This window comes from Mirounga angustirostris, unplaced genomic scaffold (assembly GCF_029215605.1).
Source record: "Mirounga angustirostris isolate CCGP_5_RB_7025 unplaced genomic scaffold, mMirAng1.0.hap1 SCAF_2, whole genome shotgun sequence".
Taxonomy (NCBI): domain Eukaryota; kingdom Metazoa; phylum Chordata; class Mammalia; order Carnivora; family Phocidae; genus Mirounga; species Mirounga angustirostris.
Genome location: NW_026991710.1, coordinates 70,532,653 through 70,551,230, shown reverse-complemented (window position 1 = coordinate 70,551,230; position 18,578 = coordinate 70,532,653). Strand labels below are relative to the sequence as shown.

The window sequence follows — 18,578 nt, the reverse complement described above, 5'->3', positions numbered from 1 at the left end:
CATATGAGCGATATTGTTGCTTTTCATATCTATAAAGCAAACAACAAACGAAGGCTTTTGTGACACTCACAAACTAGTTTTAAATGACATCTATTCAAATGTTACCTATTCCACATAACCTTAATTAATTTTTCTTCTTGAAAAAAAGCGTCATGACTTTGAATAGAACCTCACACTGTGACCATCACGAGAGCAACAAATCTCCCCAGGAGGCCAGTTTTCTTGGCTTACTCAATTCTCTGCTCTGCCCTTTCTCATCTGGTCTGCTCTCAGGTGGCTCTCCTTTCCTGTTAGGTTACAGATGACTAGATATCTGAAGCTTTATCCCGCTGGGAATTTCTAGTGGGCTAATCTCCATCACTCTCACTGGAACTGCCACTGTCAGATGATTCACTGCTGTCATGCTTCCTAGAGGGGCTAAACCTTCTCCTGGAGTGGGGTTTTCTGTAACCCCAGGAGCCTTTCCTTTGTGGCACACCCTTATTCCATGTAGAATTGTGTCTGTGGGGTACATAATGATTTTTTCTGCTCGGTGTTATTATAGTCTCCTCATTATTGAGGCCATTATGGGAACCTATTTCATTTTTAATTTCATTATCAAGATCATGAGAAGGAGAGAGCCGGCCCCGACTTTTGCCCTTACTGGGAAATCTTTGTTTTTCAGTTGAGATTACTTGATTCCGGTTAGAAGGCTCCATATCTTTTCGGCTACTACCTTTGCCATTTTTTGGAATTTCATTATAATTAGCACTTTCAGCAACATCACTACTGCCTTCTTTCTTTTTCTGTTTTGAGGGTGGATGAGGGTAATGAAATTCTACTTTCCCTTGGTGAGCATTTTGGCTGTTGGTATCTACTCTGTTTCCTTCTTTTCCAGGGAGTTCCTTAAAGTTGGTGCTACCTATGATACCATTGCTGCCCTCCACTAGACTTACATCAGCAGCGCTTGCCCCTTTTCTATTTTCATCCCTGGTTCCGATGGTACTTCTGCCACCTTCTTCTTTTTCTGGGATCTCATTATAACCTGGCCCTCTTGCATCAGGACCGATAGTACCAGTTTCACTTGGGCCGGAAAACTCTGTTTGAATATCTGCACCTTTTAGGTCAGGACCAATAGGTTCTCCTTTACCAGAAATGTCCTTAAAAGGTTGACCATCTCCACTGAAAGGAGAGATATCATTGTCGCCCCTTTCTGGAAGATCTGGGTAACCACTGCCTTCAAAATCACTGGGGATTTTTTTGACTTTGGGGAGCTGTTTTGGATAGCCAATGTTGGGTTGCGTATGGTAGGTGCTTTTGCTTTTAACTGGACTATTCTGGGCTTGGGGATCTCTTTGATAATTCTTCCTATCTTTTGAGGGGACTTTAACATAGTTCACACTTGCTGGAATTTTGCTTAGAACGTTCCTGGGTTTCTTCTCTTTGTTTTCTTCTACCAAGAGTTCAGGCAGAGTCCTTGGCTCCATTATATGTTGCATATTATTTCTGATGAGAGCTGTACCATATTCTTCTTGGTCACGTAGTTTGTTGATAGCATTGTCTCCATCCTCAGCCCCGTTATTCCCAGTGGATTCAGGATAAATGGACATCTTTAGGTCACTGTGGGCATTTCCTTTGTTATTAATACTATCATCTTCATTTGTTATCTGTCTGTTTTCAAAAAGAGTTTGGGTTTTGCTACTTTGGTTATTTTCATTGGCTCCAAGAATGGACAAGTTTTTCTCTCTTTCCTGGGCAATGTTTTCTTTAGGTGCTGGTTCTTGATTTCTTCTCTTACCAGGATTTTGAAGAGCAATATTGTCTTTGTTTTTTTCTTCCTGCTAAAGTGTAATTTTCAACATAAAGTATTATTTTATGTTACATTTTAAAAAATTAATAATTCCCAATCAATTTAAAAACAATTACCCACCAGATGCTTAAGAGAAAGACTATTAACTCAATAGAAGTTTGCTGGTAGAGATAAATTTGGAATGGTCAAAGCAAGTTTCATGGATAAAGAATGAAAAAGGTTTGAAGGATGGGTAGGGTCCAGATATGTGATAGGAAAGTAGAGAGGATATTTTAAGAAAAAGTGGCATATTCAAATGTCTGGAAACAGGAAACATTTGAAAGATAATATGAATAAAACTTTGTGGTTTGAATAGAGAAATCCTAAAGAAGTGAATAAGAAATAAATTTGGAAATGTAGATTAGGGCCCAATTTTGAAGGAGGACCTGAATTTAAGGAGCATATGATTCAAGAGTGGTCCTTCCTAAACATAGAAACATAATTGCTAAAATAAAAGATATTGAAATCATGGTTAAAATCTCAATGACAACATTATTTGTTGTTGAGACAAAGACAAATATTTGGACTAAAAGTGGAAAGTTCACTATTAAAATTTTTGTGAGTACCACACCAAACAATAAGATGTTTAAATGCAAATTGATAATAGTAATATTTTTAGCAAAAAAAAAAAAATGCTGTCCTCATCTTGTGTAAGTCATTCCAAGTGAAATGGAGTTCATAGTTTAAAAAATAATTATTCTCTCTCTCTCTCCCTTTCTGTGTGTGTATGTGTGTGTGTGTTCTTGCCCTGGTCTTCAGAGGTATTCATCTGCCTAGAGGAAAATTTTCTTTTTCTTTTCATTTCTTCTTTTTGTCCCCTGTTTTCAGAAAATGGACAAATAGATTAATCTAGGTAATACTCAGCTTCTGACATTCAAACAAAGGATTTGCAGCAAGTGTTGCAAACCCAGCTATTGTCAGAAAAAGGATTCACTAATTTTCTTTTCTTCCCTGTTTGTCATGTAATAAACCAAATTTGATAGTTTAGATCAATAGTTCCCAAATTTAGCATTTATCAGAACCATTTGGAAGGCTTGATAAAATAAAAATTGTTGGAACCAATGGCCAGAGTTTCTGATCCAGTAGATCTGGGATGGGGCTCTAGTGTTTGCATTTAATAACATTTCCCAGCTGATGTTGATAGCTGCTGGTCTGTAGACTATATTTGAGAACTACAGTTCTAGGTCATAAAGTTTAAGTAATGGAGATCTAGATAAAGACAGTCCTCAAGTGATAATGGGATGCAAAAGAGAAAGTGAAGAAGGAAAGTAGTGTTTATACATGTATCTCAATTTGTCCTTTTGGTGGGGGGGTAGTCTGTAAAGAGGCTGCTTCATAGGCTGTACTTTGCCAACCTGAGGTGCAGCCAAGTTGCAATAAGCTTGGCAGAACAATGGGGTCAAAAAGAAAAAGGGGTTGACAGCAACTTTGCCCATGCCACTCACAGTATTTGTGTGGCACAGGGTAGATATGAAAGTGTCTGAGAGTCTGGTCAGGAACTTTCCAGAAGGTATCACTGTGGAGGGTTGTGGGGTGGCTCTTAAAAGAGCCACATAGACGGAACATATACACTATGGACAAATGTGAGTCATACTCAAACACAGAGGGGTCTAAATTGTCTATGAGAGCCAAGAGAGACTGATGCACCACTGGGCCCCAACCAAGACTGTACTGGGCTGATCTTAAGCTATGGTAACCAGAGACTTCATCTTCGGATACAAGCAGGGTGGATAGCATGCAAGTGGTCAAGCAACATTGCCCATGCATGTCTGATGATTCCACATCTTCCCCTCCACTGTGGTGGAAGCCATGTTTGTACATATGGTGTATCATATGTAGTGGATGGTATAAGCCATACCCCATTGCCTCATGTGCCTGTATGCCATCTTAGAGAGAGAGGAGAGAGGGGATCTGAGTGTTTTTACCCAAAAGAGACTAAAGGACTTACTTAAAGAACTATTACAATGATTTGATAAACTTAAGTTTAAACAGGCTGATTTTAAATTAATTTCTGCACACTCTCTCTTCCCTCACATTAACCCACAGGTAGGAGCGCTTGAGCAACAGAACAATTATAGACAAAATAAATAACATACTTTCTCTCCACTTCCAAATTGTAGGGTGAGATAAAATTGACAACACCATGACATAAGCCTGGTCAGTAATATGAACTGGTGAGTAATATGAAATGAAAATAAGAGGTATTAATTGAGGGATGGGGACATGTAGGAAATTGGGCTGTATGCCACATGTACTAAGCAATACCTGATGACTCATGGGATGATAGAGGCAATAGTCCTGCAGGGGCATAGAAGGGGGCGTGGAGTGGTGGGGCAGGGACCTCATATCTAATTGGGGTTCTCACAGACATACAGAGTGCTGGAGAGCTGTAGACCTGAAACTCGAGGGTCAAGAATTTGGTTTTATTTTGCAAAGGATGAAGAGCTAGTGAAGGTTTATGAGCAAGGGATCAACAAAATAAAAATCAACAGTTTAGGAAGAATAGTGGTAAGAAAGAACAGTTAGGAGGATGTTGCAGTGTCCAAGACTGAGATGTAATCACTTGGGTTTGGATTATGCCAGAGAAAAACATTACAAAGAAAAAAAAACCTTCTATTGGTGTCCAAATAGAAGATGATTAATAACTAAAATGGACTGGAATATTGATCTGCAAAAATGAAGACAAGAGAAAAAGAACGTCTTTAATATTGGACAGATTGATGCTGTGAGGATGTAGCACCTGAGCTTGAAAAGCAATACCTAGTTAGAGACAGGGTTAGGTATCACAGCCTCACGGGGTCACCCAGGACAAGTCCTTCCCAGTTTCATGACCTATGGTCAGCTGTTCCCTCCTTGAACACTTTACAGGCTAATTGCTTGTTATGTTTTATGTGAGATCTTTTCATTTATAATCTAATTTTCATTTTGTTCTATTTTTTTAAGTTTTTTTTTTTTTTTAACCTGCACCTAGTAACTGATGCAACAATTACTAAGGTTATTTCCTCTTTCATTTGCAACCTAATATTTGGAAAAGTTAAGATTTCCCCTAAACTCACTGGATGCTTTCTCTTCTCCAAGTTGACACTTACAGTTCTCTTTTATTAGGTCACCATGTTTGGGGCTGTCGTCTGACTACGGATCTCCTTTACCCTGTGGGGTCCCAAATGGCCCCAGACTCTGATGTAGCCTGGGCAGTCCTGAGCACACAGCATCTGGTAGCTTCCTTGCCCTGGCCACAGCCCTGTTTTTACTAATACAGCTTAATTTTCTCCTGTCTTTTTTGGCCACCGCTTCAGTCTGTTGGCTCCTATTGAGCATGTGGACATTTTCTTGGATGTATTAATTAAATATGTGCAAATACATGAGTGCTCCCAGATGGAGGAAAAAAGTGTAGACAGCTGGAAGCTTGCACTCACAGGCAAGTGTGTAGGGAAGGTAAAGGAGATGGAAAGCCCACATTCAGGGAGCCAGGATAATGGGGAATCACATTTAGCCAAACAGCAGGCAGGAGGTGCCAAATGGTCTTTCTTGTTACCTCAGCCAAGTGCTCGTTGAAAGTAGGTGTACTACGGAAAGAGCGTGGGTATTAGAGTCAGTTGCCCAACCCTGCCGTTGATGAGCTGTGTGATCTTAGAAACCTTATTTTACTTTTCTGTGGCTCAGCTTTCCTAGTCGTAAAATAAGTAAAATGATAGCTACCTTTCAGGATTGTTGGGAGAATTAAATGATTTTATTAAATGTTATAATGTGTGTAAAGTATCTAGAACAGTGTCTGTGTATCTAGAACAATGTCTATATAAATAATGGTAACTATCATTTCATACAGAACTTTATCAAATGGCTGTTTGCTTTCCTACCTATTGTGAGTGATAGGAGTGATAGTCATTTGATTATTGGATGCACAGCTATTTTCTCAGGCTTTGTCCCTCCCTAGACGTTGTGGTGGCAGATAGGGATGGACTAATTCTGGACCCTTCTATCTATGTACTACCTGAGTGTCACCCTCTGGGAGGATTCCGTGAGCTTGTGGCCCCTCTGACTATGCTATCCAAAATGTATTTTGCTTGGACTTCCTTTTTCTCTCTTTCTTTTGTCTGCAAATAAGTATACCATTTTACTTGGCGGACTGCTTGCTTTCATACATGTATCTTACTATTGGAAGCAATGGGGAAATTGTGAATCAGCTCATACTGGAACCTCAAGATTAAGAATAACTTATGGAAATGCCTTCTACTCTTAGGAAACTGGCTAATATACAGCATGTAAAAGTTAGAACTGTAGCATCTTTAAGATATAACTTGAAATTATTTATTTGTGGGAGTTATGATATTCTCTGATCTTTTATATTGGCAGGAATATTCCGAAAATAGGTAAGATTTTCCTGTGGGGAAAACTATAACAGAAACAAACTTTACAGTGAATTATTTCTGAATAAAAAGCATTTTAAACATTTGACTTATTTTAAGTCATTGAGTCCTGGAAAGTTTTACACAGACGTTTATATTTTCCTTTGAAATAAAATTCATTTGCTCATTGTGAATATAGCCTTTTGAGTTAAACAGATGCGTTAGCAAATCAGTAGATTGGGATAATCCCTTTTAATTTTGTTTCTCTCCCTACTCTGCAGTGGGAGATTTTGCTTTCTTTCTGGTGCTTCGACTGCTTTAAAAACAGTAGCTTGTATACTAATGAATTGTGTGCATTTCGTTCAAGACTGAATAGAGTTCTTTTATAGATGAAAACATGAAACAACTTTTAAACTGTGGAATGTGATGGTCAGTCATTTTTGTATTTGTTATTTTAAATGATTTCTGGTTGCATCACTAATTGCATGGTGGTCCTTGTATCAGTTCGCTGGTCTGATTTCCTATGCTCTGCCTTTCTATCTCCATGCCCTAGTTCATATTATTCTTTTCGTGGGGAATGGCCTCTCTCATCCACTTGTTTGTTCAAATTTCTCTCATCCACTTGTTTGCTCAAACTGTATTCCTCCTCCAAGGCCCCGCTCAGTTATTTCCATTATGTAACTTTCCCTAAACACCAGACTAGAAACTATTTTTTTCTACTCTAAACCCCTAAAATCATAGTTTTGGGGTACTACTCCCACAGCACTTTGCACATTTCTGTCTTGAGTTTTATAATGACTTTTATAAGTCATTTTTTTTTTTTCTAACTCTAAGTTCCTGGAGAGAAAGAATTAAGTTTTCTCAATCATTTTATCTCACATAGTATCTTGCACAATAGGAAGAGCTCAACATATATTTATTACAACAAATAAGTTTTAACTTACTCAATGTAACAAATTAGTTTAACAGGCAGTTAGTTAGTCTTAGAGATGCCATCTAAAGAATAATGAGCAGAACAAAATAACATTCTGAAGAGAACTACCACTTTCATGGGAAATGAAGCCAGATTTGGAAAAAAGTAAATAGTTCTTTTGCTGATGGCATTTTAAGCTGTTTCCAGCTCTTTGGCCAATGAATCTGCAAAAAGGGGCTGAATGAAAAGAATTATTGTCCTATTTCAGGGACAAGGCCCTTATTCTTTCTCTTCCAAGCATTCTGGCCCAGATGGAGTCATCAGTGGAATGAATTTAAGGGACACTAAAACATGTCACTCTTTAGGCTAAAATGATTTCTTCTCTTAGTCTTCTAATCCTTACCATTATGATAGAATATGTTCAGAAACCCTCCTTATAAAAGATCAAACGTTACTCAGAAGCAATAAGAAAAAGGCCCGGGCATCGGGGGTCTACCAGTATCACACCTGCTGGGGCAGGTCCTGAAGCAGGGCAGGATTTCGGCCAGGCTGTGGGGTGGCCCATCTGTGTCAGAGTTCTACAGCAGAGATGTTTAAGGAGCCAGGGACTATGGGAAAAGGACAAAGGCACCCACCACAGACAGAAACCCAGAGTAATCAAAAGTAAAGTTGTCTCCTCTACAGTTTCCCCTAGGGTTAGTCCAGAGTTTGGCTCATGATAGGGATCTTCACTCAGAAATTCAGCTTACCTTTATGTCAGTTTGATTTTTCCTCCCAGATGATGTGTAAACATACTTAAAAATATAATACCCATGTTTCTCATGGTGGCCTTTGTACGTTATCTACAAAAACATAACATTGTATTAAGATGTGTTTATATCTTATTATGTTGTCTGGCTCTCTTTTTTATTGTATGAGATATTCTTTAACTTAAGGGAAGTCAAATTCTGCCTCTGACAAATGGTGGTGCTTCTTAATAACCACAGGAGAGTGCCTGTCAGCCAGCTCCTAAAGATAAACCTTGTCCCTTTCTTTTCTACATGTCTGTGAATCTGTTTTCTCCAAGGATGGCTATCAACGGCTCTCTCTCCCAGGGTGTATTAATTTTATTACCAGTTTCAATGGAAATGGAGCATGTGGAAATATTTTCAGGTAGGAGGGGCTGTAAGGATTAGGAGAAATGCAGATTTTACAATATTCATGTCTGATGTCAAATTGGAAAGACTCACAGCGTGAACATTCAGACTAACATTTGCCCTTTTTGCCTTTGTAATTTTCAGCTGAGGTAAAGAACAGAAGATTGTTAGGTTCTAGAACAGAATTTTCTGAGACTGCCAGGAGAAACCATGGTAGGCTGCAATTTGGTGACATGAAAAGCTGAGGATACTTGTTTAACTTTCTGCATGCATATGGAAAACTAACTCCATGTAAACAGAATTCCACATTAAGATTGGTTAACTCCCTTCCCTTTGTTTACTCCCCTATTTGTTGTTTTGTTCTCATGTACATGTGTGGGAAAATAGTTCGCCAATAATACGCCAGGATTTTTACTCACTTCTCCCTCTGAAGAAAGAAATCACAGTGAAGAGATACAAATCTCCATTCAGAATGTTTCTTTTTTCTATCAAATATTGTCTGAATTAAGTGCCAAAATTATGTTGTGTAATTTTGCAATTCCATTCTAAGCGCACAGGAATATTTTAACAGTTAAAAATTTCCTCTCATGAGTTTTTTTTTTCTTTGCAGAGTTGAAATACATTTATTTGAGAAGAATAATTCTGTTTACCCTCTGTTCTTCCACACAGTCTTCCTTAGTTTTCTCAGTCTGTGGCTGAAATGTCTGGAAGGAAACAAGAAATAAAACTTCACCAAACATTCATTCTTTCATCCATTCCTGCCAACAATAAATGTCCCATTTATTTTTTCTCTTACTGGGTTGTATTATGCAATGTGAAAAATCATTCCAACCAAAGAAGATGGATACATTACATTAATATTTGTTTTAGTCTTACAAAAGAGGGTGCCAGCATTCCTCCACCAGAGGGAGACAATGCCATCCCCATTAGAACCATACTCAAGCACAGGAGAATTGTCAGTAGGGGAGGGGTGTCACTCCAGATGCAGAAGCGTGGATGTTGCTGTTATCAACTGAAAAATAAGTTTTCACTGGCACACTGGGAGTTGTTTAGTATCAGTGAACCAAAATCAGAGTCCAGTGATGTGGAGTATACGTGTGCATAGATTGCATAAGCTTAGTGATTGCTATGCGAGCAAAGAGATGCTGCTGCTGGTGGTCCAGCAAAAGTAAAACAATAGCCATGTACATAAGGGGTAGGACCACATCCAAGGATGGGACTTCGTTGTTGCCAGTCACCTGAGCAGAGATTTCTGTCTGGGAAAGGAAAATGGAGTGGCCTACAGATCAGGACAAATACTTCCTTGTGATTTGACATAGACATGTCCAAAGATCTTGAGAGTACCTGGGGTGAGAGGTAGCTATTGAGGTGGAGAAAGGCCAGAAACTAGGAAGGAATAGATCCAGGCAGTGTATTCCAGGCTTTTGGTGTCACAGGAGAGCATGCAGAAGAAAACCTGAGAATTTTGGAGCAAGCTTGCTGTGGAAGAGCAGACATAACAATATTCCCAGTATTTTAATTTTCTTATTCATTTTTGAAACTCCTGGGTATCTCAGATTTGGGAAAAGGAACCAATGGGTGGGACTGGTTTGTGTTTAAATGCATGTGCTAAAGTGGAAACAGGCATCATGGTGGTATTTCCGTCGTAGAAGAGACAGAAGCCCTCAAGGGAAAGGTGAAATAAAAAGGTCTTATCCACCCAGACAGCAGTCTTCCTGAATAAACCTTAACGTTCTGTATTTTTCTACAATAAAATGCAGGAAATTATACTTTCAGATATTGTACTTCTGTTCTCTCAGGAATGACCTCTACAAACTACATTTCCCAAGCAACTTTGCCATCTGGCTTCAGTCCGGGTTTGGCCTACGGGAGGCCTAGCCTGAGGTTGGAAGGTAGAAGGAGAGAGCAGCCAAGGTATGTCTTTTCCTGCTTTCTCTGTTTGGGGCTGCATCTCTGGGATTGGACACATCTCTTTTGTGGTCCTGCCTCTGCTGGGGCCCCTCCTCCCACTCAGGGCACTGAGAACACCACCTCCTTCCTTGTTTCTTCAGCCCAAGGAGTGGTAGTAATTTTAATCTTTGGGTTGTCTCACTACCCATGATTTGCTTTCTGTTTGTCCTATACTTTATAACAATTCTCCAAATAAAATCCCTCTACTGAACTCCCTGTCATGAGAGTTTTATTTTATTTTTATTTTATTTTCCTGACTGGACCCTGACTGATAAATTTGTCTTAGAAATAAACTCAAAACTTTAGTAAAAGTGCCCTATTGGCTTGGCTCCAAGGCCTAACATTCCATTAAATCCTAGAAACAAAATAGTTTGTTAATAACACCTTATATTTACATAGCACTTTACAGTTTGTAAACTGCCTTTGTATACCTAATCTCATCTGATTCCCCTGTGAGATAGCCAGTAGAAGAAATAAAATTACCTACACTTAAACAGCCGGTAGAAGTTGTAGAAGTAAAGGAGATATTTTAACCAAATCCTTTGTCTCGAAGTCCCAGGTTTAAAATAATAAAATTCTAAATGGCCTGCTCTCTGCCAAAAAAACATATTTAATAATAAGAGGAAATGTTTCTGAAGTTTACATTAAGTACCTTCAAGGCATATTTTATAATTCCATCCATTATGGACTTTTTTTTAACACTGGTTTTTTTAATTCTCTTATGCATGTAAATTTAGATCACTGCCTCATTTCTCAAAACCCTCAAAACAGTGAAAATAATTCTGCATATGGGGCTGTAGGAAAGAGAAAACATAAAAATGAGATGGGTAGATACTAAGCAAGAGAAAAAAACGGTGGTTTGGGGTATTCAGCATCTTCTCATAGAAAACACACACCTATGAATTAAAAGCATACTTGGCAGTATAGAGCACCTCAAAAAAGTTTGCAATAATAAGTCATGAACTTACAACAAAGTAACTTATAATAAAGTCTTTGTAGTCTAACTGCATGTTGATGAATATTAATTGAATTGCATGGCCCCATATCCATCTTTTGTTTTCTTCCACTTCCAAATTTTGTGTTTGAAGGAAATCAGAATGTCACCTCCAAAATACATTTCTTTGACATAAAAATTATCTTGAACTGAAGGCAATTTAGTCGTAAATGCAGAAAAAGTTCCCCCTTTTCTGCCTACAGGCAGGAAACAAAGTCTCCTGTTACTGGGGACCAGTTCTCATCAGTTCAGAGAAGACATGGGAGGAATCCACAAATTTTGTTAAACTAACCCTAATCTTCCTCATTAAGGAATTTAAGGACTATCTGGACCCAGTTGGATTACCTTCAGCCCAAATCCCTTTGTCTTATCAATTTTTCACAAATTTATTGTTTCTTTGTCTGGTCTTCATTCTCTTGTGACAGCTCCCATGCACATGTAGAAATTTAATAACATTTGCATGCTTTTCTCCTGTTGATCTGTTGAATCAGTTTAATTTTCTGACAGAGCCATGAACCCAAAGAAGGTTGAGGAAAACTTTTTTTCTCCTACAGTTTGAATTTTGATTATAATTCCAAAACAGATATAAGTGACTCAATATATTCTAATTTCTGATACCACAATCTATTAATAAATAATTTAGGTAATTGCTCAAATGGAATCTATCTGGGAGAAAACATCACATTTAGCCACTCATAATTCCAAATTTTGTCTCTATGTCCTTGCTGAGCCTTTTTCATCTGAAATATGCATCCCTCCCTTCTGCCCCTGCACCCACGTTGCAGTTTTGCCACGTTTGAGTGTGGCCCTATAATGGAGAAGGCATTGTCTCCCTCTAAAGAGGAATGCCGGCACCTTTTCTTGACCGGTGGTCACTGGATTGATATTGACATAACATTTACTGGGAAATGGTCAGAAGATGCCACTCCAGCTGTTCCTTGGAATATGTTGCTCAAAATAAATTCATCCTCAGCTGGTGGGATTGAGCTGGGTCGGCAGAACCAATCAACCCCTGTCATGCCTAAGCACATGCCTCTGTGGTTGTGATTGAGCTGAGTTGTGTGATTTGGGCCTGGCAGATGTCTATTTTAAGCAGTATGGCCCACCACAGGACTGTCGAAGGATATACGCTAAGAGGGGCCATGCTTTCTCCAACTTCTGCTGTCCTCACTGGATGGCATGGTTCATGCTCATCACTGGATTACCCAACTGGTCACTCACTGGCTCAGGACCTATATTTAAGTACTTCTTTTTTTTTTTTTTCCAAAGATTTTATTTATTTATTCATGAGAGATAGAGAGAGAGAGAGAGAGGCAGAGGCAGAGGGAGAAACAGGCTCCCCGCGGAGCAGGGAGCCCGATGCGGGACTCGATCCCAGGACCCTGGGATCATGACCTGAGCCGAAGGCAGACGCTTAACCGACTGAGCCACCCAGGCATCCCTATTTAAGTACTTCTGGCAACAGAATGACTACTTGTTTCCATGCTCTCCAACTGAAATTGTTGTTCTGAAAAGCTAGGATGCTTTTCAGACATTATCTAATTAGCACTGTGTCTGCACTGCAGAAAATATCGGTAACACTCAGCATTTTCACAAGATAATTTAGTCACATCTTGAGTACTCATCCAGGGGAATCAGAGGGAAGAAAAGACACAAAAAGAAATTGCAGCTCAATTTATGTTAGGCTTAGGGGTCCTTCTTCCCATCTTTAGCCTTGCTGATGAAGAGAAAATCATTAGCAGGATTTCAGTGTTGGGGGGGGCTGTTTACAAGAATTACAGAAAAGGTCTGGTTTCTTTCCATTGCCACTGTATTTACAAAATCTATTTGGTCAGCCTTAAAACAGTCAAGTCAAATTTTTTTCAGTTTTTAGTAAAATATCGAGAAGTTCTTTAGATGTGTTATAACTTGGGTCTCTGAGCATTTACTCATTAACATTAGCTGATTTGAAACACTGTGGCTGGCTATTAGTTTTCTCAAAAATACTCTTTTTGGCATTTCCTAAAAGGCCACATGTTGACATCTCATAATTCAGCACACATTTCTTGAGGTACTCCTTGTTGATAGACATTTGTGTCAAGTGCTGGATGCTTTCTTTTTGTTTGGTACTTTATTGCAGCTGAGGAAGGTAAGGGTTACTAATTAAAAAAACAAAACAAAACATTTGCTTAGAAAAATAAAGAGACAGAAGATAATATGATGCATAACTGAATTTTAAATGCTTACTGATGCTGCCCAGGTCACGCTGAAAAGAAGCAGTCCCAAACAGACAATTTGCATCTCTGAGACTCTCTGCAAAAAGGTAATAATATTTTACCCTAAAGCATTGCCAATTACAAACTGTAGTCCTAAGAATAAATAAAACACAACAGTATATATAAACATCCTTCTCCCAGTAGTCCATTTTCTTGTTTTAAAAAAAATCATTTATATCCAAGTATAGATACTTTAACCCAAGAGCCTTCATATGTCTAATTATTCTAATGTAAAAGTGAAAATTGTCCAATATTATTAAAACAATGAAATCAGTTGATAGAAATGACTTTTATAGATACATTTACTTGCTCTATTGTCAGCTGAAACTTTTCCCTTTTGTTTTTAGAGATCATTTAATTTGATTATTTGTATAATTCATAATAATATGACGTTAGTTGTAACAACTCTACATGGGTGCCAGCAAAGCAGGCTTTACTGTGAGGAATAAAATTTTGTCTGCTACCAGGATGGCCCCTTAATATACGTCCTTAAATTCATCAGCAATTTATCTGAGCTAGTAGCCATCTGTGGGCTGAAGAGTGAGACAATTTATGTAATCCTTATATTAATAGCTAAAATTTATTGAATACTAAAATGAGCCAACCACTGTTCTGAAAATTTTACATATATTCAATTATTGAGCCTCACAACACCCTATGAGTTAGATGGTATTACCACTCCTGTTTTAGAATAGGAATTAGACAGAAAGTCAAATAACTTGCCCTAGAATTCCCAGGTATTGAGAGAGGCAGAACTGGGATTCGTATCTAAACAGTGTAACTACAGAGCCAGTAGTCTTAATGAAGACTCTATACTATTTTGAATAAGTTTTTATTCTTTCATCTTATTACAAAAAAATCTACATGTAGTTGATTTAAAGGCAAAAAATATTTTATATTGAGCTCAACAAAATTAAGTTTAAACATTAACATTTAGTTATGGATAAAGGCACATGTTTATACTCTGGTGAATATACTAAGAGTATCTAGTGAGCTCATTTAAGTCAAGTAGCCATTATTGAAAAAAAAAGTCAATATAACTGTGAATTACTAAGCTGTTGGTTTTGATGAATATTAAGTATTTTTCTGACTACCACACAGACATATAGAGACCAATATGAGAATAAAATATTTATACCACTCTTTGAGATTATTTGGGGAAAACACTTTTGATGGGTATAATAATCTAAATACTGTTGCAATCTTTAAACATTTCAAGGTAAAGATTTTTATTTGAAGAAATAATGTAACTATTAAATATATTCTAAAACTCTAGGCTATTCTCATCTAAACAATATAATTTTCAGGATCTTAATTCTAACTATAATTTAGCCATCCAAGTATTTTAGAGAGCAGGACAATACAAGTCATCAAATGACTTAATGCCGATCAATAGAAATATCTGCACAGATGAGGTTTAAAACTATGAATATGATCACATTATCCTTATTCTGGTTTGTAAGTGAAGGTGTAGAGTAAAATTAGAGGCTTTGGATTATGGTGGATCTTGATAATGCTAACACCTAAATCAAAGAGGAAGTTGCTACCAAGCTATCAATTTTAGTTGATAATTTCCAGAACTTGGTAACATATTTTATATTTTATAAACTAAAGCACTAAATATTACACAGTTGTGCTGAGTAGAGAATACTTTCAATATTTTCAAAAGCATTTATTTTCAAAAGCAATCTCCCTAACTGGATGGCATATATCTTGAAAATGTAAACTACATTATAAAGCTATTTGCTATCAAGAATATCAAGAGAGCCAAATTACCTGATATCTTTTACCTTCAGAATACCTGGCTTCTTCCACAGGATTAGCAGTCTCCGGGCAAATTTTGCTGAAATTTAAAGTTTGTTAGAGTTCCCAATGGCCAATCAGCATAGACTCACTTAGCACTAGCAAACAATTTGTTACCAGTGCCCACAGATAACCACAGGGGGCAAAGTAATTTTAATCTAAAAATGTTTTTGTGGTGAAAAGCTGCTATCAAATGTTCCCGAAAGTAGGATAAACAGAAAATATAAATACCTCAGTTTGGTGTATGATGTTGCCAGATAATTAAAATTGATTTCAGAGCTATTAATTAGGACTCTCTGAATAACTAACAAGTTTGTAAGTGGAAAACATTTTAGCTATCCTTTTGTGTAGAAAGTTTATAATTTCAGTTTTCTCTGTATTAAATTCAGCAACATTTAACAAAAATGTATTGGGTACCTACTATGTGAGAGACACTGGGGAAATAGCGGAAGCAAAACAGACAGAAAAAAAAAATCCCGGTATTCATGGAGTTTATAATCTGGTGGGGAGACTGACAATAAACAAAATAAATAAGTAAAATATATTGTGTAGATAGTGACACAGACTAAGCCTAAGAAGAAAAGTATTACAAGGAGAGGGGATGACAAGAACTGGGGGTGGGGACAGGGGGACACTGAGTTGTAATACTAGATAGGGTCCTGGGAAGACCTCACTGAGAAAGTGACTTTTGAGCCCTGTAAATACATGGCATCTAGGGGAAGAGCATTCTAGGTAGAAGGAAGAGGAAGAGGAGAGCCCCAGAGACAAGAGCCCGCTGACGTGTTCCAGAAACAGAGGAGAAGGCATTTTGACTGGAAAGACCGAATGAAGTGAATAGCAGGAAATGAGGTCAAAAAGGTAGTAGATGGCAGATGACATAGGGCCTATAGATCATTGCAAGGCTCTTGACTTTACCCTGAGTGAGAAGAAACCCTTGGAGGTTTTAGGCAGAGCAGTAACTGCAGAGTAACTGAGATAGGAAAAGGCAGACATGGGCTAGGAAGCTCTCGAGGTAATCCAGGCAAACGACGATTAGGAATCAGAGTGATGGCAGAAGGGACTGGGGGAACTGGTCAAGTTCTGGATATATTTTAAAAGTAAAGCCAATAGGATTCGCTGACATACCAGATGTGGAGTGTGAGAGAAAATCAAGAATCAAGGGTGACTCCAAAGTGTTTTGCTCTGAGCAACCGAAAGAATGAAGTTGCCTTTTATGGATATGGGGGAAACTGCAGAAGAAGTGGTTTTGGGAGAAACATTGAGAGTTTGGGTTTGGAAATGAATGTTACAGAATGGTCAATTTAGGACATTGACTTCCTCAGTGAAACAAGAGAACACCCATATTAGAATAAGCCTTTCTGGGGCAATTGCCTGCTCTCTCCTCTTTTGCCCAGTCTGTGTGCCAAAATAATGATTGCAATAGTTCAGGTTAAAAATATTACACTGCCTGGAGGGATAATTTACATTAGAACTATATGTGAAGCATCAATGTACAATAATGTAAGAATTATTTAACCCAATGGCTAAATGGTAAGAATTATTTTTGGTTAAATACAATTTTAACAAACTATAAATGATATACAATGAGATTTAAATGTAAACTCCCAATTCTCCTAACTTCCAAAACAGACAAAAACCAAAATAAAACAAACAAAACAGCCCTTGGGCAGCTTTAGCTGAGAGAATGGCGTCTTTTTTGTTTAGGCTGAATCCCTATTTTTGCTTTGTCCAAATTCTGCAGATCCTTTTTGAGTAACTGGAGCTGGTTTTTAAAACACTTGCCAGGACTAGAGTTTGAGCTGTTGGGCTGGAAGTACTGTTGATTCACTGTTCAACCCTGGATTTTAGAATGTTTGAGTGTTATCATTGACGATGGAGACATTTAAATCTAGTAGCTTTGGAGTCAAACAGACCTGAGTTCAAATACTGACTCTACCACTTGTTTGTTGTGGTCAGTTGCCTAAGCAACTAAATGGAATCTCTTTGAGCCTCCATTTCTTCATCTGAAAATGAGGAGCATAGTAATAAGTTAAACTTTCATTGAATGATTACTTTGCTGTGAGCATTTTCCTTAAAAACATTTTCACCACATAAGGAATTGGCTGTATGACAGTTTTGTCATAAAAGATAAAAAAAATAACTGGTTGACAGTTTGGCTTAACAGTTTGGTTTGATTTCTCCATTGACACATTACTCCCATTTTTATATTATATAAACCTTACCCTCATAATGGTCTATACGATAGTGTAGAGTTTTGAACCTACATTTCCCATAGAACTTAACAGACTACCACTGAACATGTGACAATATGCCAAGAACAAAAAACAGTGTAGAAGGCTTTCACAAGGGGACACAAAGCTCAGTTACAAATATGCATCCTAGTATTTGGAAACTGATACTTCTCTGTGTCTCTTTTTAAGATTTATTTATTTATTTGAAAGAGAGAGAGAGCAGGAGCGCATGCACATGGGCGAACACAGAGGGGAGGGTGGAGGAGGAGGGAGAGAGAATCTCAGCCAGACTCCCTCCTGAGCATGGAGCTGGTGGTGGTTGGGGGGTGCTCCATCTCACACCCTGAGAACATGACCTGCACCAAAATCAAGACTCAGATGCTTCATGTGATATGTTGCATTGAAGTGCTGGTTTTCAAATCACTAGTTTCTGATGTGAAAAAAAAATCTGGGGCGCCTGGGTGGCTCAGTTGGTTAAGCGACTGCCTTCGGCTCAGGTCATGATCCTGGAGTCCCTGGATCGAGTCCCATATCGGGCTCCCTGCTCGGCGGGGAGTCTGCTTCTCCCTCTGACCCTCCCCCCTCTCATGTGCTCTCTCTCTATCTCATTTTCTCTCAAATAAATAAATAAAATCTTAAAAAAAAAAATCTGAGTATTTTCTGAAAAAAATTTTTTTGTGAATACCATTTTCTCATTTAGAAAAATAAAAACTTAAAAAAATAAAATCTTTAAGGGAACACAATTATCAGTATTGTGATTACACTTATGATTTACTTAAATCAATTTTTTTTACAGTTGATTGGGTGCTTATTGAGTGTTCTATGTTTAGTATTACAAACATGTATCTATCAGAGTTGTTACAGCAGTACTTCATAATAAACCACTCCAACCTCAAACTCAAAAAAAAAAAAAGACTAGGATGCTTCGGACTGAGCCACCCAGCTCCCCCTTAAACTTCTCTTAATGAAGGAAGAAATTTTAGTGAAAAAAGAAAAAGTGCAATGCCAATGAGGAGATGAAGCATCAAGCAAAGAAAAAAATAGTAGAATACTATGAATGACTATGAAGACAAGGGCTTAGATAAAATCTACAAAATGAAATCAGTTATTCGTGCAGTTTTA

General features: G+C 37.9%; 1 protein-coding gene across 2 annotated transcripts; it reads right to left on the bottom strand.

Moving 5' to 3' along the window:
- Positions 1–347: 347 nt before the first annotated feature.
- Positions 348–13,447, bottom strand: MEPE (matrix extracellular phosphoglycoprotein). 2 transcript variants are annotated; one of them, XM_045880791.1, is made up of 4 exons: positions 13,394–13,447; positions 8,874–8,927; positions 7,837–7,929; positions 348–1,820 (listed from the first exon to the last, which is right to left on the bottom strand). In XM_045880791.1, the coding sequence occupies exons 1-4, from the start codon at positions 13,445–13,447 to the stop codon at positions 348–350; spliced, it is 1,674 nt and encodes a 557-aa protein (XP_045736747.1). The 2 variants fall into 2 exon arrangements, with proteins under 2 accessions (XP_045736747.1, XP_045736748.1); XM_045880792.1 differs by lacking the exons at positions 7,837–7,929; positions 13,394–13,447 and having other exon boundaries at positions 8,874–8,945.
- Between the last annotated feature and the right edge of the window lie 5,131 nt (positions 13,448–18,578).